At 44.0% G+C, this 25447-nt stretch overlaps 2 protein-coding genes across 3 annotated transcripts in view; both read right to left on the bottom strand.

Moving 5' to 3' along the window:
• LOC147029261 (uncharacterized) overlaps positions 1-17095 on the bottom strand; it is a 31960-nt gene extending 14865 nt beyond the window's left edge. The window contains exons 1-2 of the mRNA XM_085880189.1: positions 16870-17095; positions 3037-3990 (exon numbers count right to left, since the gene is read on the bottom strand). Coding sequence (XP_085736315.1) covers positions 3037-3990; positions 16870-16975 — 1060 coding nt within the window. The 5' untranslated portion in view covers positions 16976-17095. The remainder of the gene's footprint in view (positions 1-3036; positions 3991-16869) is intronic.
• A 6929-nt stretch (positions 17096-24024) lies between these two features.
• Positions 24025-25447, bottom strand: part of BLMH (bleomycin hydrolase) — a 124799-nt gene continuing 123376 nt past the window's right edge. For both annotated transcript variants that reach the window (XM_085880201.1, XM_085880202.1), the window contains exons 11-13: positions 25229-25295; positions 24995-25144; positions 24025-24508 (exon numbers count right to left, since the gene is read on the bottom strand). In XM_085880201.1, the coding sequence (XP_085736327.1) occupies positions 24996-25144; positions 25229-25295 (216 nt within the window). In that variant the 3' untranslated portion in view covers positions 24025-24508; position 24995. The remainder of the gene's footprint in view (positions 24509-24994; positions 25145-25228; positions 25296-25447) is intronic.

Raw genomic sequence — 25447 nt, forward strand, 5'->3', positions numbered from 1 at the left:
GAAACGTTCTGTGTAGTTACCAATGCGTTATACATAAGACCAAGTCGCTATGAATACGTCCGAATCTTTAAAAAAAACATCAAAAGTTCAACGTAAGCCAGCGTTTTAGATACATTTTAATACGTTGCCATCGCTGGCTAAAACGTCAAGGTGTGACCGGGCCTTAAGGGAGGGCAGGGAGGGGGCGCATACACCAGAAACAGACTTCACTAAACACCAGCAGGATTTGGAGGTGGGAGACAGGTTTGAGAGTTCAGACTTGAGCTGAAAAAGATGTTCTTTTCTGGCTCTCCTGAGCCCCGTATCTAGTTTTAGTTGAACTAACCCGTGTCTAGTTTGAGTTATAAACCACATTCCATTGGTGGAGTTGCTGTTTATGTGAAAAACTCCATTTCGCAATGTCCGTGTTCCCTTCCACCTCCACCCCTCGTCGTACCTTTGGCTGTGCTTTCCCTCCGCAACCACATGTTGTTTGTGTTTGTGTTGTACCATCCTCCGAACAGTGTTAACTCTATTTACATCTCCCTCTGTGCCACATGGACCATCTTGTAACCACACATCACATCTCTTTCTTCCTTATGTGCGGTGATTTAATCTGTCACCAGAGCAGGTTAAGAGGAGTGTGGGCCCATTAAGGTGCAGCTCAGATAGTTGGTTAGTAAAGAAAGTGAGATAGCAGGTTTATGAAAAAGTTGTTTTGCTTCAACCTTTACACAAGACCAGTCAGGGGAATTATCAGTGTCGAAGTGAATCTATCTCGGTGGTGAAGAACGTGCTTTTAAAAGAGTTCCAGATGGAGTGGAGGAAGTAAATAAAGAATTAAGGGGAATTTAGATATCATGTATGGCCTAAGACTCCTGAACATGCAGCCAAGTAGAGGCCGAAAGAAAAAATCCCCTCAAGTTGATACTACAAGTGGGTTTAAACATGCGGCCAAGTCGAGGCTGAGACATAAATCCCCTCAAGTTGATACTCCAAGTGGGTTTAAACATGCGGCCAAGTCGAGGCTGAGACATAAATCCCCACAAGTTGATACTCCAAGTGGGTTTAAACATGCGGCCAAGTCGAGGCTGAGACATAAATCCCCTCAAGTTGATACTCCAAGTGGGTTTAAACATGCGGCCAAGTCGAGGCTGAGACATAAATCCCCACAAGTTGATACTACAAGTGGGTTTAAACATGCGGCCAAGTCGAGGCTGAGACATAAATCCCCTCAAGTTGATACTCCAAGTGGGTTTAAACATGCGGCCAAGTCGAGGCTGAGACATAAATCCCCACAAGTTGATACTACAAGTGGGTTTAAACATGCGGCCAAGTCGAGGCTGAGACATAAATCCCCTCAAGTTGATACTACAAGTGGGTTTAAACATGCGGCCAAGTCGAGGCTGAGACATAAATCCCCACAAGTTGATACTACAAGTGGGTTTAAACATGCGGCCAAGTCGAGGCTGAGACATAAATCCCCACAAGTTGATACTCCAAGTGGGTTTAAACATGCGGCCAAGTCGAGGCTGAGACATAAATCCCCACAAGTTGATACTCCAAGTGGGTTTAAACATGCGGCCAAGTCGAGGCTGAGACATAAATCCCCTCAAGTTGATACTCCAAGTGGGTTTAAACATGCGGCCAAGTCGAGGCTGAGACATAAATCCCCTCAAGTTGATACTACAAGTGGGTTTAAACATGCGGCCAAGTCGAGGCTGAGACATAAATCCCCTCAAGTTGATACTACAAGTGGGTTTAAAGATGCGGCCAAGTCGAGGCTGAGACATAAATCCCCTCAAGTTGATACTGCAAGTGGGTTTAAACATGCGGCCAAGTCGAGGCTGAGACATAAATCCCCACAAGTTGATACTACAAGTGGGTTTAAACATGCAGCCAAGTCGCGGCTGAGACATAAATTCCCTCAAGTTGATACTACAAGTGGGTTTAAACATGCGGCCAAGTCGAGGCGTAGACATAAATCCCCACAAGTTGATACTGCAAGTGGGTTTAAACATGCGGCCAAGTCGTGGCTGAGACATAAATCCCCACAAGTTGATACTACAAGTGGGTTTAAACATGCGGCCAAGTCGAGGCGTAGACATAAATCCCCACAAGTTGATACTGCAAGTGGGTTTAAACATGCGGCCAAGTCGAGGCTGAGACGTAAATCCCCACAAGTTGATACTACAAGTGGGTTTAAACATGCGGCCAAGTCGAGGCGTAGACATAAATCCCCACAAGTTGATACTGCAAGTGGGTTTAAACATGCGGCCAAGTCGAGGCTGAGACATAAATCCCCACAAGTTGATACTACAAGTGGGTTTAAACATGCGGCCAAGTCGCGGCTGAGACATAAATTCCCTCAAGTTGTTACTGCAAGTGGGTTTAAACATGCGGCCAAGTCGCGGCTGAGACATAAATTCCCTCAAGTTGATACTACAAGTGGGTTTAAACATGCGGCCAAGTCGCGGCCGAGACATAAATTCCCTCAAGTTGATACTACAAGTGGGTTTAAACATGCGGCCAAGTCGAGGCCGAGACATAAATCCCTTCAAGTTGATACTCCAAATCGGGGCATTGATTTCTGCATTGCAGTGTCAATTGTTTAATCCAAGACAAAGTTAAGAAGAACAAGTATGAGGGGTACTCATGGTTTGAATGGATAGAAAATCATTATAAATGAACAAGGTGGTGGACTGTATGTGGTGGATTCCTGTCTACTCTTTGTCAGAGTAACGGCACACTCACCTTAAGTCATTAATCATGATGTGACTAAGAACCAACCTGAACAGGTAACCGCTTCGTCACAGGGTGAGGAATTGTCCACCATGATCAACCATGGAAATCAACCCCCCAGGTGAGGGCAATGCAACAATAATTCACCAACTCAGTCAAATTGTAACTCGTATCTAGTTTGAATGAACTCGTATCTCGTTTATTGTAACCCCTATCTCGTTTGACCTACCTTGTATCTAGTTTTGGAAACTTGTTCAGAATTAAACGGCTAAGAACATTCAAATGTGGGAAACTTGATGTGCACGTCAGACTTACTTGTATTTTTCGTGACTTGAGTATAATTGTCTTTTCCTTCGAAAATGTTTTTATTCTCTTGATCTTCTTCAACTTTCTTCCATTTCCCCCAATTCTGTTCAGTGTTCAACTGGAAATTTTCTGTTTGATATTCTTCATCTCCTTTTACCCCGACTTCATCTCCAGTCTTTCCTTCAGTAACTTCCTTTGTTCCTCCTGCACTTCCATCCCCCTCTCCTCCAACAGTAACTCCGTCTCCGTCCGCACCTCCAGTCTTTCCCATTTCTGTTTTACCTGTTTCTGTTTTGCGAGTTGTATCCTCTTCCCACAAAATGTCTTCCTTTTGTTCTTTTTCAGTTTTGTTATTGTCCTCTTCCCACCACGTTTTCCAAACTTGTGAATCTTCGGATGTTTCTCCCTCTTCCCCCCAGTTGTTTTCCTCACTCTCCCCCGGTATCTCTGTACCTGGATATCCAGTTACTTTATCCTCACTTGGCTGTTCCTCTATCCACTGATTCAAAAGTGCAGTCTCCAGAAGTTTAGCCAAGCTTTCTGCATCTCCTTCTTCATGCGTATCTCCTTTGTTGCTCACGTTGCCTTTGTCTTCTGTAGAATCATGTACGACCTCTTTTTGTTTCTCAACCTCTCTACTTCTCCAGTCCTCGCTATATGCATTTACATCATCCTGCACCTCACTTTCACGACCTCCCTCTTCTGTCTGGTCTCTCATTACCCACTGTTTCATTGTTGCCTTGTCCAGAGATTTTGCCGTATTTGGTGTGTACCCTTGTCTATCTCCAAAATATGTCTGGTCTCTCATTTCCCACGGTTTCGGCATTGTCTTGTCCATAGAAAGTGCCAAGTTTTGGTTGTATCCTTGTCCATTTCCTAAAGCTTTCTCTTCTGCAGATTCAATTGCTTTCCAAATACCTTCACTGTCAGCAACATGTTGTGCTTCCTCTGGCAATGTATAACCTGCAAAGACACAGGTACGTTTACAATTGTATGATGATGCGAATTGACAATGATTCAAAATATAGAACAGACAATTTTTTTCAAACACAAGTAAAATATTTGAACTGAAATATTTCATCGTGATTGTGTGAAACAAACTTCTCTTCTATTCTGAAAATATTTCAATAAGGGTGTTATGGAAGTAATGAAGAAACACATTTTAATAATTGTTTATTGTTGGACATTATATGATGACCGGGCACCAAATCGTCCCCCTTTGATTGGACACATGACGTGAAGTATTGTTCAATTGAATTTAAAATGGGATTAAAACAAATTCAATTCAAATCAAATGGAAGAACAAATAGGTAGGACATTGCATTGGATTAATCAGAAGGAACCCAAAGAAGCAAAAAGCAAAGATGAAGTCATCAAACTCATCTCTTTCTGTACCCACCTTACCCGGTGGCACCCACCCACCTGTCCCTGGACTCTGTGACCTTTTCTCCTGACAAAGTGGAGAGCTTGCTGTGAAACCTCGACTCAAATTCTGCAACCGGTCCAGACGGCATCACCCCTCGTGTCCTAAAAACATGCTCCTCTGCTCTTGCTCACCCTCTCTCTCTTCTATTCACCCTCTCATTTGCTCAAGGACATCTGCCATCTGCTTAGAAATCAAGAAACATTACTGCCCTCCATAAAAAGGTGCAAAATCAGATTCCTGCAACTACAGACCAATCGGCCTTCTCCCAAAAATCAGCAAGGTTATTGAATCCATCGTCGCTTCCAACATTAATTCCTTCTTCTTCTCCAATGGTTTGATTTCTGATCATCAATTTGGTTTCAGACCAGATCACTCTACCCTGGATATGCTGCTTCTGCTCTCCCATCAATGGATGGAGGTCCTCAATGCCACACAAGAGATCAGAGCCATATCCCTAGACATATCACATGCTTGCAATATGGTCTGGCACCCTGCCCTGCTCACCAAACTCTTCCTATGGCATCCAAGCCCATCTCCACTCATGGCTCGGAGACTTCCTCTCCTGTCGCAGCCAACGTGTGGCCCTAAATGGAGTTCTTTCATCCCCTCTTCCTGTTCAGGCTGGAGTTCCTCAAGGTAGCATTCTGGGTCCTGTTCTTTTTCTGGTTTTCATCAATGATCTCTCCAACTCTGGAAAATCCTCTTTATATCTTTGCTGATGACTCCACCCTCTGCCGTACCATCGGTCATCCCTCAGACCAGCAAGCAGCAGTTTCTTCGCTCATTGCAGATCTGGATAAAATCACAAACTGGTCCAACATGTGGAACACGTCTTTCAATCCTGACAAATCTCACACTCTCACTATGTCTCTCCAAAAGGAACATCTGCAACCCCCCTCCCCCACCCTCACCTCCCATTCTACTTTCTCAATAATCCTCTTGAAGAAGTCCTTTAATTTTAGCTCTCGTACGGGCCTCGACGATGGAAACAAAAGTCTTTGTAAAAAATTCAAGCCTCTGGGTCTCACTATCTGCCATGATCTGTCCTGGGAAAGCCACATCTCCAACCTGGCCTCCAAAGACAGTGGCCAACTGGGCATCCTCCATCATGCAAAGTCCTTCCTCAGCACACCTGAGCTCCTGACCACATACAAAGCTTTCATCTGCAGCCTGATGGAGCACTGCTCTCCCCTCTGGGCTGGTGCTTCTGCCTCTCACGTTTCTCGGCTTCACACTGTGAAAACCAAGGTATTTACGATCATTGGTATCTCCCGCGCTGAGGCTGTCGTTGGGTCTCTCACTCTCTCACTGCAGGTAGGTCGGTGGTCTTTCTGACTTTTACCATATTCTCTCTGGCCTCGGCCCCCCCTCCCCCCCCCCTTCCTCTGACTGCGATTTGTCCCCACCACATTTCCACAGGGCGCTCAAGGTCCGCCAGCAACCCCCTTCTGGTAAAACTACCAAAATCACGAATCACTGCTCACCTTCACTCTTTCATTCCTTTTTCCCCTCCTTTGGAACAAATTCCCACACTCTCTTCAATCCCACTCTTCCCTCTAGGTCTTCAAACCAGCCATTCACCACCATTTATTATCTTCCCCCATCCAAAACCACGATCTTTTCTACCCCCGCTAATCCACCCAAAACCACCTCCTTGAAATTACCTGCTTTCCTTCCTGAAGTCCCTGTAGTGTAAGGGAGTGATATTCCCTGTCTTGCCCATCTTGTTTCGCCTGTGTACCCTGACTCATCCCTATCTCATACAAGTTAAAAAATAAACACACACACACACACACACACACACACACACACACACACACACACACACACACACACACACACACACACACACACACACACACACACACACACACACACACACACACACTTTTCTGACCACATGAATCATCAGCTGGGTGCCGTTCTTCCTCGAGGTTTCGATCCTTTCAGCCCAGAACCTCTCCAAACAACGGATCCACAACCTCGGTCAAGGATCCACATCAGTAGATTACCTACTGTACACCAGTAGATCCACAACCTCAGTTGTGTCCAGGAAGTCAGTGAATACACAAGGATCAAATAAATACATAGCAAACACACAAATATCTAAAACAGTTCAGTGGATTTTCCACCAAAAGACAATGACAAATGAGCGGGAGAAGCCTCGCCAAAAGAAATGTCAGTCACACACGTCTCGTTTTTTTCACACACAAATGTTCCAAATAATCAAGCATTCGACATATGCAATTATGACGTCAGCGCAAAGCCAGGTATTACATCATCAAACAAATTCACACTTGTTTCCCATGAGGAGTATTTGCCATGTGCCAAGTTTCATGTCTTTCCTTGGGGCGGTTTCTGAGATACAGAGGTCTGAAGTTTCTCCTTTTTTTCCCCCAACGTGGCTGCCGCACCATGTGACTTCTGATGTCATAATTGTCATCAAACATTCTGCATGAGTCGTCGCATCGATGGTGAAAATAAATTCTCTGGTCAATCGGATTAGCGGTTGCAGAGAAAAGAGAGAAAATTAGCATGGACGGACGTATGTGTACGGACAGACTGACAACTCAAAAACGTCATGCCTCCTGTGACTCCATCATCACACTTATTCCATCATCACAAACATCACACTTATTCCCCATGGGCCAGGAGCCAAGTTTGATTCTTTGGTGAAAATTTCGTGTCAATCAGACAGGCGGTTTCAAAGATGGTAAAACAAAATACAGACACATACGTACGTTATACGCACGTTCTCCGTATGCACGTACATTCCTGTTTGCTTAACCCCACTTTCTGGTTCGTGTGCACAGGCTAATAAGAAGACTGTCGTTTTGTTTATGCCACAAACTGCAAGCAATCTCATGTAACCTCCACCCTCACAGAATTTTTTTTCCTTTATACTGGGTTCAGTGAGAGATATCGGTTTGAACAAGAGACATTGTAATCTGACACACACCTGGAAAACTTGTTCTGCAAGGTTCAAATGCGTTCACGGTGAATCAAAGTTTTCTTTTGAAACTTATTTTTGCAGTTATAACGATTCACCACCGAAAATCCACTGAACTGTTTTAGATATTTATGTGTTTGCTATGTATTTATTTGATCCTTGTGTATTCACTGACTTCCTGGACACAACTGAGGTTGTGGATCTACTGGTGTACAGTATCTGTCTGCCCACTTTATCCATGTCTGCCCACTTTCCCTTTTAGGGGGTTGTTATTTCCTTTGGTGATACAAAAATAAATATATATTCACTGCATCATCAGCTTGAACGTATGGGCTCTTCTCACAACTCGCGCGTCAAGCGTTCACCCATTCTTTTGTCCTGTTGATGAACCCACTGAGGCAGAAACAGTGCTGTCCAAGACCAATGTTGTCCTAGACCAATGTTGATACAACCATGTGAAAGTCCACGTGAACGTTTCACAACGAATCTCGTCTTGGGTGGTGGCTCACAGGAATTCACTTTGGTGATATCTTGAAATTGGTTTGAAATAAATTCAGCAAAATCCTTGAAGGAAGACTATATCCTATCTGTCTTCTTTCTTCTGTAATAATAAATGTCAGTTTATGTCTGTCAGTCCATCCGTCTCTTCCATAACTCTACAACGATGAAACCTAACAGCCTGAAACTTTGTATGCACACAAAGGGAACTCCAATGGAGTGCATGAGTGAAAATTGCATGTTTGGGTTAATTAAAACGCCCCATTTGAAGATAATTAACAGCCTTATTTAATTGTATCCTTTATCAGGCGATCTTCGGCCACCTCACTGTCTGGGGTCTTAAGACGTTTCCTGGGTAACCTCGTGGGGTCTGAAGCCGCCATGTTTTTTGGCCTGCTTGACCATGCCTTGACTTGGAACAGGTCGCAACGATTTCTAAACCAGAGCTTTATTTTTTCACTTTCCTCACTCATATTATCGAATGCCTGTTCATCATTGCTACGAATTGCTGGGTACCTTGCAGTGCTTATAAATGCCGAGAGATGCCGGCGTTCGTGGCTTTATTTCATTTCCGCACATGCCATAACCTTGAGAATCTCTTAAACTTAGCCGAATTACAAAATTTAGGTTCCAGAATTGAACTTAGCCACAGTTGTGGCTGCGAAAAAAAAAGTGTTCATTTGTCCAATTCGGACATTGCTTGGGCGTTTCTGGGTGCATGGGTTTATATGACCGATCAGCGATCGGTAATCGCTTGCCAAGCCGTTCTGTTGGAGTGCTCAAGCCACTTGGCGAGCACTCATCAAGCTGCTTGGTTATCCTTTTCAAAGCCACCAGAGATAACACCCATCGCTTCGCTGATGGAAATACCGATCTTTGTGTAATTGCTGGAAAAAAAAATGGGAATAAAAATTAGCTTTCACCCCTTAAAAATCATGCGAATGAATTATTGAAACGAGCACAGTACCAGCCCTACAGGTGATCTTGTTCCAAGCATACAGCATATTCTTCTGACTCATACCATTATTTGGGCAGTGTATAGGCAGGTAACAGCTCTGTATAGGGGAAAAAATAGGGGCATTCAATACCCCTGGGTGCTCACCTGGTAGAATGACGATACTGAGGAGATAGTCAATGTGGGACGGAATCAGTAAAATGTACCAATATAAACCAATGTGATAACCAATTTTTGGGGGCAACCCCCCCTCGTAAACCCCCTTAGACCCCTATTCTTTAAAACAGCATGAACAAACTTTGGTACATGATGGGAGATGGAGGTTGTGGTCAAGTTTCATGGGAATTGTGTGTGTGTTTTCTGAGACGTTGAAAGTATTTGTGGATAGACGGACAGACAAACAGGTCTGTCTCTGTGTCTCTGTCTCTCTCTCTTTCTCTGTCGCGCTCTCTCTGTCTCTGTCTCTCTGTCTCTGTCTCTTTGTCTCTGTCTCTTTGTCTCTGTCTCTGTCTCTGTCTCCCAGTCTCTCTCTCCCAGTCTCTCTCTCTCAGTCTCTCTCTGTCTCTGTCTCGGTCTCTGTCTCTGTCTCTGTCTCTCTCTCTCTCACCTCTACAAATTTCAAGTTAATCAGATGGAAATTGACAATTTTAGAATTTCGGTCTATGTTGACCTTTTGGTCCATGTTGACCTCAAAAATAATTGGCTGGTTCAATTCAGTGACCTGAAATATAAATCCTCCTCAAATTTCAAATCAATTGGATGAAATTGAGGATTTTAGAAACTTGGCCGATGTTGACCTTTTGGCCTATGTTGACCTCAAAAATCATTGTTTGAATTTGGTGACCTGATATATAAATCCTCCTAAAATTTCAAGTTAATGGGATGAAAATTGAGCATTTTAGAAATCCCACCTAAGTTGTTGACCTTGGGCCTATGTTGACCTTTTGACCTCAAAAAGAAGAGGCTTATGACAAACTCTAACATGTGGTGAAGTTTCGTGACGATCGACTTAAAGTTGTGACCCGTAGGCGATAGACAGACAGACAGACAAACAGACAATCAAAACTGACAAACCGATATACTTGAAAAATCTTCGATTTTGCAAATAACAAACAAACGGACAGGAATGAGTGAAAACATAACCTCCTTGACCTTCGGTGGTTGAGGTAACAAGATGTGGGAGTGGAGGGGAAGCCGTAGCCAGAGGTGTTCCTCGGGGTGTGGGGGAGTGAGGGCAGTGCATGGAGAGTGAGGAATGGAGTCTTTGATGAGAGCAACTCCTCCACTAGGACGAGGCTCAGGTCTGTCATACCGGAGGAGGGAGTAACCAGGGAGAGAGACTTGGGAGTCAGACACGTCTTGGGGGAGGAAAGTTTCTGTTTGGCAGATTATGTCTGGTTTGTCAGTGGAAACCTGTATGGAAAGATGAGTCAGGTTGGAGTGAAGGCCCCAGATATTTGAGCTCCACACTGTTAATGAAGAAGGAGGGGAGGAGGCTTTGGGTGCAGGGGATGGGAGGGGAGGGTAGTGTGAGGGAGGAGCGGTGCAGGTAGTGAGAGTTGCTGACAGTGTGTGGAGGAGGAGAGGAGATTGGGACCATACTGTGTGCAGAGCGTTGGTGCTGCCCAAGCAGTCTCCTTGGCTATTGGGCACAGTCCTGGACGGATCGCCACTCCGGCACAGTATACCAGCAAGCTGGCACTCATTTTGCCGACCTCGGAAGGATGACGGGCTGAGTTAACCCCACCTGGTATTAATTCAACAGCTGAGCGGGATTTGAACTCGGGACCCGAGGATCCAAAGCCCACCACCCTAACCATTTAGCCAACACCAGGCATACAGTGTGGAGGAGATTGTAGAAGAGCTAGGGGAGATGGTTTGATGGGGAGGACAAAGGGCTCGGTGGTGAAGGGATGAGTCGCATTGGGGATTAATAAAAGAGGGGGCAAAGGGAAGTGGGAGATTGGAGGAGGTGGAGAAATGAGATGGAAGAGAGAAGGTGGGGGAAGGAGGCATCTTTGTCAGTGAGGGTGGTGGGCAGCTTTGAGAAGGGGGAGTGAGGGCACGGCCATGGGGGAGGAGGGAGAAGGGAGGGGTGGAGAGAGAGGATAAGGATGAGACTGGTTGGAGGTATTGTGAAGATGGGAGCGGAAACAAAATTTGAGGAGGTGGGAAGAGGGGGAGGTGTGATGAGAGGAAAGAGAGAGCATGTTCGAGATGTTGAGGAGTGTATTGAATGAGAGTGACATAGTTGTTAAATTGGAACGGAGTCCATGGATGTTTGACAACTACACGGCTTGGGATACCAGAGGGGGAACCGTTATTAAAGCAGAGGGCAGTGGGGAGAAGTGAAGAGAGGAGGAAGGATGTAAAGGAAGAGTTTGGAAAAAAAAAAAAAGTCATGAAGGTGAGTGGTGAATACCTTCACAATCAAAGTGGGATTGGAAATGTTGAAAGGGAAGAAGAATAAAGAAGAGGAAGAGTCCGTAAGGAAGTTGCGTCGTTATGGGAGGGAAAGGTGAGAAGGGTAAAGATTCTTATTCTATTTTTAAAAATCATTTAAGACATAAAACAGAGGGTATCGTTGGGTGGAAGCTAAATAGGCCAAGGAGTAATAGTATATATAGGTCCAAACCTGGGAAAAAATTTATAACAAGCTGAAAATTTCAGGAAAGATGTCGATGGGTATGAAGAATAACATATAAAAAGTCCCCAAAAATCCTCCTTGTGCTTTTCAAGATGGCCACCAAAATGGCCGCCATTTTGTTTTTTTTATCATATCAACAAGTAGACATGGTAGAAATGCAAACAAAGTGTCGAAACGTAGGTTTTCAAACACAGGCAATCCATTTAAATCATTAAGTATATGACTAAAACGTTAGAAATATACAAAACCACGATGGCGGCCAATATTGCAGTAAATATGGCTGCTGTTCTCAATTTCATATATTCGCAACCACCTGTGATAGAAATGCATAGGTTTGAAGACCCAAGCAATCTGATGAGATTATTAATTATAGTTTTAAAAACCCCAAATACCCGCAACCAAGGTTTTTGCTTTTATTTGTCATTTCAGATAATGGATGTGCCTTGTATAATATGCAAAGAGAAGCTGGGTTTGACTGACGTCGCAACAGTTGGCGATAAGGGCCGCAAAACACTTGTTTTGGCAAGCTTCAAGCGAGGAGATGGGCTTCATGAAGTACCGAAGAAAACATCACCACTGAGACTTCATGTCGCATGCCGCAAGAACTATACCCGTCAAAGCACAACTGCTGAAAAGAGGAAATCACGTGCTACTCTGATACAAGACGGATAAACACCACAACTGCGATCAGGTGTTTCTACATTTGACATCAAACGTGAATATGTTCTGTTCAGAAGTTATCGCTGTTGACTATAAAATAGTGACCAAATGCAGGAAAGTTGTTAGCAACATTGAAACCCTACAATTCCAGGAAACTCTCTTGAAACAGTACAAACTATTCACAGAGAAGGGGTACTTCACCATCCGTCGTCAAAATTCATTCTGGGGTGGAAACTTCTCCGATCAGACCATTGAACAATTCTTGATGCGGATGCTCAAAACCTCTGGAGGAATGACACATGGTCAGGGTATCACAGACAGTACATTAACAAAGTGGGTCCATGCACTACCTCGCTGTGTTCCTATCTGTGATGCACTGGAGCAGTTCACAGGAGTGCACACTGGTACCTCAGAGCAACATAAAGATATGCAGCAAAGTACCCAGTCAAGGGATAACAGGGAGCGTTGCATCTTTGTTGAATGGCTGCAGGCACATCCACCATTTGCTAGATATGAACCAGATCACCTGGTGTCCCTGTCAACTGGCATTGTTGCAGATACATCTGTAAACTGTGATGATGCTGCAGAAATTGGTTGAGCAGCAGCATCAGAAATGGCTGGTAAGAAGTTCACAGACATCACGCTACGCCGCAATGACAAGGTGAAGCCGATTGGTGCCCAGAGTAAGACAGTCAAAGTCAGGGGACAAGACACAGAAGTCAATCCAAGTCTCTTATTCAACAGAATCACATGTGTCCTGAATAACAGTTCTGAGATGGGATCATTCTTGGCATACAAACTTGCTCCTCAGCCACCTTCTCTTTTCCAAGGCAGTGTGATGCGGAAGCCAACAAAGAGTTCCCTGGGTCTCCTGTTGAAATCATTCACCCAGCAATCCAACCTGCTAGAGAATTGCCTCTTTGTCTTAGATGGTGGCCACCGACTTCAATCAGTTGTTTGGCCACAACCGTCCACCTATGCTGGTGCATATCAATCATATATTTCATACATCCTGAAGCCTTATGGAGCTGAATCAACCGTGGTGTTTGATGGATATGGTAGCCAAACTTCAACAAAGGTAACTGAGCAGAGACGGAGAGCCCAGAAGTGTACATCCAGTGATATCATATTTGAGGATAATATGCCAACCACCACAACACAAGCAGCATTCTTAGCTAACAGTAACAATAAGAAGAGACTAATACAAACTCTACGTGAAAAGATGCTTATGGCTGGCATACGTGTCAAGCGGGCTGAAGCAGACGCAGACACACTGATTGTTTCAACAGCGCGAGCCATTGCAGAGTCAGAAGAGCTGCCAGTTGTTGTCGTTGGTACAGACACTGACTTGCTTGTCATGTTGGTGGCTCGAGCAACCGCTACTACAGATATGTACATGTTATGCCGCAGCAATCCTGTAACGGTCTACAACATTCATGATATTCAGCATGCCGTAGGAGACACCAGCAATCACTTGATGTTTCTACATGCTGTGACAGGTTGTGACACTGTGTCTGCAATCTATCATCAGGGCAAGTGTAAAGCTTTCAACATTGTGCACAAAAAACAGGACTATGACTTGTTGGATACCTTCACAAAAATTGGAAGCACCCATGACGAGGTGAAACGAGCAGGAGAAAGCTTTATTCTCAAGCTGTATGGGACCAGCAACTTTGAATCACTTGATGAATACCGCCACATTGCATACAAATGGGAAATTGGTCACAGTTCCCCAAGTTAATCTTTTCAGCTGGCAAGTCTGCCTCCAACTGGAGCTGCAGTAAAGCAACATTCGTACCGCACTTATCTCACGGTTCAAGAATGGATGGGAAATACTTTGCCATCAACAGATTGGGGATGGAGGTCACAGGATAATACCCTCGCACCAGTGGAAACTGACCTCCCTGTTGCCCCTGACACTTTTCTCAACATGGTTTCATGCGGGCGCAAAGTTGATGGATGTGGTGGTATGTCATGTGTATGCAAGAAACTGGGATTGTTTTGCACTTCAATGTGCAGCAAATGTACCGGCCAATCATGCAAGAATACTACACCAACATTGTTGGATATGGATGATGAAGATGCATCACCAAAGCCATTGGATAACGAGACTGAAGATGACAATGAGGATCATCCATGAAGAAACATGGTAATAAATGACTCTGCTCAATTCATAAACTATGAAAAGAACTAAGCTTAGGAGGGTATTGAGGCTTCCCTAATTTCCTTTTATATTATACATAATTTATGTGCCTACTCATAAAAGTAAGATTTGATTTGGCTTGGATTTGTCAGCCACACTGACGTTCATATTGGCCGCCATCTTGATTTTTACATTTTGGGCTTTTTAATCATGTGATTAATGATTTCATTGGATTGCTTGTGTCTTCAAACCTATATTTAGACACTTTGTTTGCATTTCTATCATATGTGGTTGCTAAGATATGATAAAATAGAGAACGGTGGCCATATTTGGCACCATACTAGCCGCCATCTTGGTTTTGGATATTTTGAGTGTTTTAATCATGTGGTTAATGATTTTATAGGCTTGCTTGTATTTGAAAACCTATGTTTCGACACTTTGTTTGCATTTCTACCATGTCTACTTGTTAAGATGTGATTAAAAAAAAAAAAAAATGACGGCCATTTTGAAAAGCACAAGGAGGATTTTTGGGGGCTTTTGGTATGTTTTTTTTAACTCATTTTTTTCTGGACCTTTCCTGAAATTTTCAGCTTGTTATAACCTTTTTCCAGGTTTAACCTGTAATTCTTGGCCTAAAAGGAGTAGTTGAGGTATAATGGAGAAAATAAAAACTGAAGGTTGTCAAGAGAAAATACGACAAACAAGATCGTGAATACAGACGGGAAGAAGAAGGGCAGGCCTCAAGGAACCCGGAAATGAAAAGATCGACGAATACTCAACAATTAGCACATTCCCTAAAGAGTGGTGCACCTCTTTAGGGAATGTAGCAGTATTTCTGGGAGTGGTGCACCTCTTTATGGAGTGTAGCAGTATTTCTGGGAATGGTGCACCTCTTTAGGGAGTGTAGCAGTATTTCTGGGAATGGTGCACCTCTTTAGGGAGTGTAGCAGTATTTCTGGGAGTGGTGCACCTCTTTCGGGAATGTAGCACATTCCCTAAAGAGTGTTGCACCTCTTTAGGGAATGTCGCAGTATTTCTGGGAGTGGTGCACCTCTTTCAGGAATGTAGCACATTCCCTAAAGAGTGGTGCACCTCTTTTAGGAATGTAGCAGTATTTCTGGGAGTGGTGCACCTCTTTAGGGAATGTAGCAGTATTTCTTGGAGTGGTGCACCTCTTTAGGGAGTGTAGCAGTAGTTCTGGGAGTGGTACACCTGTTTAGGGAATCTAGCAGTATTTCTGGGAGTGGTACACCTGTTTAGGGAATCTAGCAGTATTTTTGGGAGTGGTGCACCTCTTCAGGGAATGTCGCAGTATTTCTGGGAGTGGTGCACCTCTTTAGGGAGTGTAGCAGTATTTCTGGGAGTGGTGCACCTCTTTAGGGAGTATAGCAGTATTTCTGGGAGTGGTGCACCTCTTTAGGGAATGTAGCAGTATTTCTGGGAGTGGTGCACCTCTTTGGAGAATGTAGCAGTATTTCTAGGAGTGGTGCACCTCTTTCGGGAATGTCGCAGTATATCTGGGAGTGGTGCATCTCTTCAGGGAGTGTTGCAGTATTTCTGGGAGTGGTGCACCTCTTTAGGGAATGTCGCAGTATTTCTGGGAGTGGTGCACCTCTTTCAGGAATGTCGAAGTATTTCTGGGAGTGGTGCACCTCTTTAGGGAATGTCGCAGTATTTCTGGGAGTGGTGCACCTCTTTATGGAGTGTAGCAGTATTTCTGGGAATGGTGCACCTCTTTGGGGAGTGTAGCAGTATTTCTGGGAGTATTGCACCTCTTTAGGGAATGTAGCAGTATTTCTGGGAGTGGTGCACCTTGTTAGGGAATGTTGCAGTATTTCTGGGAGTGGTGCACCTCGTTTGGGAGTGGTGCACCTCTTTAGGGAATGTAGCAGTATTTCTGGGAGTGGTGCACCTCTTATTTCAGTATTTCTGTGCACCTCAGTATTTCTGGGAGTGGTGTACTGGAACTCGGAGCGTATCGCATTCAAGGTGTACTGAAACTCGGAGCGTATCTTCAACTTGGCTGTACATCCACTTCACTCGGTAAATTGTTTAACATCTTTCACATTCACTACCGAACTGGCAGGGTTCGCAAACAACAATTATATCACATTCATGATAAAACTCGGCAAAACACACACACACACACACACACACACACACACACACACACACACACACACACACACACACACACACACACACACACACACACACACACACACACACACACCTTACCCCCACCCCACCCTTCTCCCAAATATAATCTCATTTTTTTGATCAAGGTCTGCATGTGAGGTGGTACACTTGATATACACTTCTCCTTTGGATATGTTGTGCAGGAAGCCTTAAACAACAGGTGTATGTTACAGGGAGCCTTACACAACAGGTGTTGTATGTTACAGGGAGCCTTACACAACAGGTGTTGTAAGTTACAGGTGGCCTTCCTGAATCAACATGTGTTGTAAGTTATAGGTAGTTGTAAATTCGTACGACAGGCGATGTGAGCTGAATATTATTGTTCCAACCCAGGTATAAGGCTGGTTCGTGACGGACACCTCACCTTGCAATGAGGCGACAGAGGTAAGGAGGAAGAGAATCAGAATTGGAAGACTGTGCACGATCGATGGAACAACTGTGCGATTACGAGACCTTTCGACCTTCACCATCGTTTTGTTCGTCTGCCCTGAAAAGTTAATGCCCTTCGTACTCCGTCTTGACACTGCTGCCTTTCTTTACTACCTGACGATACCTTTCCTCACAACGCCGCCTATTGCCCGTGGCTACCTGGATGACGTCATTGCATTCCTCTGCTCGTGCTGTTTGGATCTAAATTTAAGCATCTTACTTGTCGTTTTCTTATCATTGTTCATAAGCTCCCAATTTTATTAATTTCCCCCTCTTGCCTGAACTCTAACCTATGTATGTGTAACGCAAAGAGCTGCAGTTTTTAAATACAGGGTATATTTAGGTATTTATACCAACAAAATAAACTAGTTATCTGTGATCACAACATGATCACCAAGGGTAACCGTCCCCCGACTGTGGTTGGCTTACCCATGGCGATGGTCCGTGACCTACCCTTGGCCTGCGATCCAATGATAGCCATACTTATTTTAGGACCACCATATGACCTTGACCTTCAACATTTAGGGATAGAGTAGAAGTTTGGAAAATATGTCCCCATCTACAATCTATCCATAAAATTTAACATCATGAAAATCAGAGAAAATTATTCAAGTTTTGATCAAAAAGGTGTTTTTGTTAATTAGGTCAAGGACACATCAAATATCAGGTGCACAAATTCAGTGCAGGTATCCTATTGTGATGCAAAACCATCTTGGAAGGGCAAGTGGTCTTTGAGGTTCCACATTGGCAAAATTGAGCGATGACAAAACAAACATGTTCTTTTTTCTTTTCAGACCACCATTTGATCTTGACCTTAAACTTTGAGGGGTATGATGTACATTAAACAAAAATGGGATTTGTTCTTGAATCTAGGCTATCAAGAGAGGGAAATTTCCTTCGGATCAGACAAACTTTGGCCGAGTTACGGTGAAAAATGCTAAAATGACGATAATTAGGTCACGACCTTAAAATTTGGTCAATGTCAAAACAATGACGTCAACCCCATGTACATTTTATTCTCATTATTTGTGAAAAAATTAATTCCGAAAGCCCCGTCCGGTTCCGCGATACAGCTCGGAAATTGACACAGTTTGGAAATTTGGAGTGTTCAAAATAATAATAAAATTAGTTTTCCAAATGGTCGTTTAGTACTCCTGGGGGGGGGGGGGGGTGTAAGAAACTCTGTGGAGCCATGAAACATTGGGGGCACCAATTGGAGAAACAAACCCAAAACAACAATAAACCTTCCCCGATCCGTGCTCCGTCGGGGACGCTAAACGATGGGATTGTTGCACTTTTGGAAAACCCCGGGGAGACATCCAGATGTAACACATAGAGGTTCCCTCATTTCACAAGCAATTGTGTTCACCGAAAATACCCCACTCATATTAGTTATTTAAAATAAATAAATTCACTTTTGACTATACACCTCCAATAACCACATGCTTCTCCCATAACCAAGCTATTCTGCAATCCCCCACACTCTTTCAACAACTCTCCTTGCCCCCCCCCACTCATCCCTTGTCCGACCCTCCCCTCCCCTCCCACCCAACACCTCCTCCCCAACTTCTTCATTACCAATGGGGACCTCAAATATCCAGGACCTTCACTCAAACCTTTCAGATCTTTCCATACAGGTTGCCACTGACAAACCAGACATATTCTGCCTAACAGAAACTTTCCTCCCTCAAGACGTCTCCGACTCCCAAGTACCTCTCCCTGGTTACTCCCTCCTACGGTAGGACAGACCTGAGTCTTGTCCTGGTGAACGAGTTGCTCTCTTCATCAAAGACTCTATTCCTCACTCCCCCACACCCCCAGGAATACCTCTGGCTACAGCTTCCCCTCCACGCCCACCTCATGTTTATTTGTGTATTGTACCGTCCACCAAACAGTGATGACTCCATGTACACCTCACTATCCGAAAACATGGACCAACTTCTATCTTCTCATCCAAACTCTCTCTTCCTCATATATGGTGACTTCAATTGTCATCATGCCAGTTGGCTGGGTGTGGGTACCTCTCTCACCTGTCATGGCACTTCAGCAAAAGCTTTCTGCAACTCATTGGGACTGACTCAATCAGTCAACTTCCCGACCTGGATCTCAACCAATGGTGCTCCATCTCTTCTGGATCTGATTTTGACAAATTTCCCTGAAAACATCTGCTGTTCTTCCTTCGCTTCAATCGGTTCTTCTGACCACGTCCTTGTCAAAGTGGACATCTCTCTGGCTGTTATCAGAGAACCACCTCAGCGCCGTCGAGTCTGGCATTTCACTCAAGTCGACAGGCAGGGTCTCCAAGCAGCCATCAAACTTCTGAACTGGTCTCCCATTGCTACTTTCTCCAACATCAACTTATCCTGGGAATTATTTCAAAGAAACTTGCTCTTCCTCATGCACAGATTTATCCCCTCTCGTCTTCAGTTGTCCTACCCTTCCTCCCGCCCTTGGTTTACTGAAGCTTGTGGCGAGGCAGTTGTCCTGAAACAACTTTCCTTTGCCTCATGGAGAGCAAACCCAATTGGGGGTAATCTCAGTTCCTTCCATAAAGCTCGGAACAAGTGTGTATCTACTCTCAGGAGAGCCAGAAAACAACATCTTTCTAATCTCAAATCTGAACTCTCAAACCTCTCTCCCTCCTCCAAATCCTGGTGGCATCTAATGAAATCTGTTTCTGGTGTATGTTCCACCTTCATCCCCTCCCTTACCTCAAATGGCCGCACTGCTGATGCTGCACATAAAAAGGCTGAATGCCTAAACTCGGTGTTTGCATCGAAATCTTGTGTCCGAAACCCATTGTTTTCTGTATTCACCTTACCCAGTCATATCCAACTGTCCCTGGACTCTGTGTCCTTTTCCCCTGACAAGGTGGAGAGCTTGCTGTCAAACCTCGACTCAGATTCTGCAACCGGTCCAGAAGGCATCAGCCCACGTGTCCCAAAATCCTGCTCCACTGCTCTTGCTCACCCTCGCTCTCTTCTATTCACCCTCTCATTTGCTCAAGGTCATCTGCCATCTGCTTGGAAATCAGCAAACATTACTGCACTGCATAAAAAAGGTGCAAAAACAGATCCCTGCAACTGCAGACCAATCAGCCTTCTCCCAATCATCAGCAAGATTTTGGAATCCATAATCGCTTCAGACATTAAATCCTTCCTCTTCTCCAATGGCTTGATTTCTGATCATCAATTTGGTTTCAGACAAGGTCACTCTACCCTGGATATGCTACTTCTGCTCTCCCAACAATGGAAGGAGGTCCTCAATGCCGGACATGAAATCAGAGCCATATGCCTAGACATATTGCGTGCTTTTGACACGGTCTGACACCCTGCCCTGCTCACCAAACTCTCTTATGGTATCCAAGGCCATCTCCACTCATGGCTCGCAGACTTCCTCTCCTGTCGCAGCCAACGTGTGGCCCTAAATGGAGTTCTTTCATCCCCTCTTCCTGTCCAGGCTGGACTTCAAGACAGCGTTCTGGGTCCTGTTCTTTTTCTGGTTTTCATCAACCATCTCTCCGACTCTGGAAAATCCTCTTTATCTCTTTGCTGATGACTCCACCCTCTGCCGTACCATCTGTTATCCTTCAGTCCGGCAAGCAGCAGCTTCATCGCTCACTGCAGATCTGGATAAAATCACAAATTGGTCCAACACGTGGAACATGTCTTTCAATCCGGACAAATCTCACACTCCCACTATGTCTCTCCGAAAGGACTGTTTGGAACCCCTGCCCCCCCCCCCCCACATCGACTTTCTCAACAATCCTCTTGAAGAAGTCCTTTCTTTCAAGCTTATGGGTCTCACTATCTGCCATGATATTTCCTGGGAAAACCACATTTCCAAGCTGGTCTCCAAAGCCAGTCGCCGAATGGAAATCCTCTATTCAAAGTCCTTCCTCAGCCCACCTGAGCTCTTGACCACATACAAAGGTTTCTTCCGCAGCCTGATGGAGTACTGCTCTCCCCTCTGTGCTGGTGCTCCTGCCTCTCACCTTTCTCGGCTTCATGCAGTGGAAACCAAGGCATTTCGGATCATTGGCATCTCCCACGAGGAGGCTGAGTCTTTGGGCCTTTCACTCTCAAACAGCAGGCAGGTCAGTGGTCTTTCTGTCTTCTCCCGTCTCCTCTCCGGTCTCCCCCCCCCCTCCCCGCTCTGTGAGCGATTTGTCCCCACATTTCCGCAGCGTGCTCAAGGTCCGCCAACATCCCCCTTCTGGTAAAACTACCAAAATCACGAATCACTGCTCACCTTCACTCTTTCATTCCTCTTTTTTCCCACCTTTGGAATAAACTCCTTCACTCTGTTCAACCTCATTCTTCCCTCCAGGCCTTCAAAACAGCTGTTCACCACCACCTCTTTTCATCCTCCATCCAAATCCTCGATCTTTTCTACCCTCATTAATCCAACTCAAACCCACCTTCAAATTCCCTGCTTTCCTTCCTGAAAGTCCCTGTAATGTCCATCTTGTAGACCCAGTGTTCCCCACCCCATCCCTTCCACAGATCTCCTAATGTCTCTATTCCCCACTGTTTTGTCTTTCCCTTTCCCACCCCTCTTGTCTCATGCCCCCCTTGCTGTGCATTGTTTGTTAGCTCTCATACGAGTCTCGACAATGCACACAAAAAAAACTTCTTTCCAAACTGCCCGATTGTCTCTTTCCATTGGTTCAACAATATTGTTTCCTCGTGACAGGGCGTTATGCCCCGCCGTTTCGTTATGGTCGAAGAGATTATCCAACGTCCCACTTACGGTGTCGCTCGGCCGTTCTTCACTTTCAGAAGTGGAGCCTTGGGAACCACAGTCCTTATCTGGGGTGATTAATTTACTAGGAAGGTAAAGTGGGATTTTATCGCTGGACCCTCCTCAAATTAAGCATCTCAGATGGTGGCTGTGGTTGTTTAGCAACTCGTCTTGTCACGGAGTTATCTGCGGCTCGTTGGCTTCAGGGTCACCGGCTGGGAAGTGGATCCGAGAACTCCGGTCACGACTTCCACCAACCGAACCCATAACAGTATTTATACCTGAAGTACATGCTCCTTGCATTAAACCAAAAATGGTGATTATGCCTTCGTATCACCTTCCATCTGAGGTTAGGAATTACTGCATCCTGATGTTTTGTCATTTGGCAGGTCTTGTGTGGACATGGTTCAAGCCCAAAGGTCTGTGCAAAATTCTGTGTATCATGGGATCTTTTACTTCCACAATGTCAGGATTGCAAACAAGGAACAGCTGGATGTTCATCCGTTCTGTACAGGCACGTGCTCCATTATGCAGCACCCCCTATCATTCCTGCAGTCTGATCTCTTGGTCGGGGATCAATTGCGAGCACCTGGCAGCTCAAAGGCAGGTAAAGTTATCAAACCCTTCCCTTAAGGAAATAACATTGTTACCCTCACAAGAAAGCATTGCATTTTGGTCCCTTTGTGATGTCGAAGATTGAAAATTTTCATTATATGTCGGTCTGTCTCGTTTATTACGGCACGGCTCGCCTCGACATGGTACGGCACAACACGGCATGGCTCGACATGGCACGGCTCGGCACTTACTGTGAGTGCGATAACTCGTGAACGCTTTCAGCTATCTTCGACAAACTTTACCGATTGCTCTTTGTAGTTCAAGCATGGGGTTTGTCAGTAAAATAAGCATGGTTTTGTTTGGTACAAGCTGGTGTACACCTTGTTTGATGAAATGCACTTGTTTCTACATTAGAATCTGGATTTGTACACAAAATTTGTTGAAATACTTTTTGGCCTATTAAGGATAGATCTTCGTCATACCGGCGTTGTGTTGAAATCAAATATTTGTTGAAGGAAATAGAGAAAGGGTATTTCAGGATCTCATGTGCGAATCACTTGAAAGCTTCCCCATTGAATACAGATGAGTGACAATGATACACACGGAACCATTATGTGTGTACAGGTAAAATGCCATGTTTTCACAATGACTGCTTTTCCTTGCTCAAGCTTTATGTGCCAAACCTAAAATTTCCTTGTCTGCTTATTAGGAGGCAAATCCAGAATTTGCCTGTGAGGAAAAGGGTGCTCAGTCTGCACAGGACTATACTGAGTGTAATAGGTAGTCAAATGATCCCATACAACCTTATAATAAACAAGGAAATGCATCAGCCATTTGGCTATTGTTGTTACTGGTCTAAGTAACCCGATCTTGATCGGGTGATCCAACTTGGGGGCTATAAAGTAGAAGCTAACTTGATCTTTTGTTGAGAGACTCATATTTAACCTCTGCCATCGAAGATCGGAGGTTACTGTTTTCACCCCTTTCTGTTTGTTTGTTTGTTTGTGAACAGTATTACGGAAAAACTCCTCGACGGATTTCGACGAAACTTGGTGGGGGATTAGGTGTGGTCAAAGGATCATGCCATTAGATTTTGGACTTGGTCCAAAATCCAATATGGCCGCTATGGCGGCCATTTTGAAAAAAATATTTGAATATTTTTTTGCATTTCTACATGTTTTAAGTGATTTCCAACCCCCCCCAAAAAAAATTGTTAGAGAGAAAAAAAAAATTTTTGCAACTTTTTTCAACAAATTTTCGATTTTTTTTTTTTTTGCATTTGTACATGTTATAAGTGATTTCCAACAAAAAAACATGCCAAAATTATAATTGCGGCTGATTTTGGAACTTCAGGTGGATATACCCACGTAAAATGAATTTCTGTCTCAAGGAATCTCGTTATGACGAACGAATTGAGTATGTAAAAGTTAAAAGGGAAAGTTGCAAACTATAACTCTGTGAGCACTGTTGATGTTAAATTGAATGAATAGGATATCAGGTTCACTTGAGTGACCTAGCAGTATTGGCGGTGGAGGTTTTGCACTCCACTGAGTGCTCCCCCTCTAGTTTATTACTGTTTATATCGGTTGGCTTCGGCATGAAATTATGTCCATCCGATAGATGGTGTCCACATTTATCGATCGACTTGCATGTGAATATCCAGGATGGCAGTTTATAGCTGGATCAGGATTCAACCTGAGGCTAGAGAGCTGAGAATGTAGTGTGTGCACCTCTGGGACAACCTACCAGCCTATCTTGAGCAATTTTAACTGAAGACCGCCAGAAGTTGGCGTTTCATTAAAATATTTTTTATTGAGATTGTAATGATCAAGAATGTTTGTCTCAATATATGTGATTATGCTTTTACATGTCTCAGGCAAGCAAAATATCAGTCAATTGTGATGATCCTGAGCAGGAAGCTTGAAAAGGTACAGTGGTAAAAGTGTAATGTGTCTGAAAATAAATCAAAATTAAAATGACCATCACATGATCAGAAAGACAAAGTGGCCAAAGAAAGTGTTGTGAAAAGGAATGAGAGAAAGAGAAGTGTTTGTGTAAAATGATTACAACATAAATCATGCAATATTACTGTGTTTTTTTATCAACAATCTCTGGATGTGTACAAGGGAAGTCAGGTTATTTTCCCCTTGATCTTGAAGAAAAGTGCCGAAGTTTGTCCTTTTCTTCAGTTTCCAGGCAGTGTCAGACATTCTTCCCAACAATTGGTGACTTTCCTAATTCCACTGGAATGGAAGTCTTTGTTTGGTTGTGACAACCTTGTGAAGAGGAAAAAAACTTTCATTGTAAGTACTGTATCACTAGTTTTGAAGAGCATTTCAACTTTTTGGAAATAATGTGATATTTTGGCCAATTTTACAACATATTGCAAGCTTTTGTTTGACTGGTGGTATGTTGGAAGGGAATATTAGGAGACACAAACAAAGAGAAAATTTAGACTTGCCAAGTTATACTAACAAGTTTCCACGAGGTTTTTCGTTTGTTGTTGTCCCATGAATGCACACAAATGATGTCATGTCCTCGTAGACCTTCAGTAAGCTAGCGCTGGAACTCCACGAGCCTTTAATGATCACGTCAATACCTGTGTGTAACACCTGGTGCTTGGGTCCTACCTAATGTCTTGTAATTATATCCATTTGCGAACATGAAAATAAACCTCACTTGCAGGGAGAAAAATCAAGAATGTAGAACAAACAGGAACAAAAATAGTGACAAAAGGGTAAAGTGAAGCCAGAATATTATACCTTAGGCAAGAGCACCCATTGGATCCCAGGCAGGGAGAACGTGCGGTTTCTTGTCAAACACAGACAGAATATTCTCGGAAAGGAAACGTTTATCTACAACGACTTCAAAGACGTACTCTCCAAACCAGTCATCTGACATCTGTAGGTAACCTGTGGAGAAACAAACAACATTATGCACATATTTAAGGAAGGATATGAGAAAAATAATGCATACAGAAACCGTCGTGCTTTCACCTTTATGTCCTCGTTCATCTCCCCATGAGTTTTCCACTCTCCATTTTTCAAAACTGGTCCCTTCATCCTGCAAAAAAGTGAATGCGACATAGAACAAGATGTACACGATTCAGAGTGGAAATATGTGAATGAAAAGGTAAAGGACAGCCAAGGGGAGCAACAGTACACATATCAGAATAATCATCATCATCATCATCATCATATGAAAGGATAAGGCCA

The sequence above is a fragment of the Eptatretus burgeri genome, chromosome 4 (assembly GCF_056783735.1).
Source record: "Eptatretus burgeri isolate ZD-2024b chromosome 4, Ebu_testis_v1, whole genome shotgun sequence".
Lineage (NCBI taxonomy): Eukaryota > Metazoa > Chordata > Myxini > Myxiniformes > Myxinidae > Eptatretus > Eptatretus burgeri.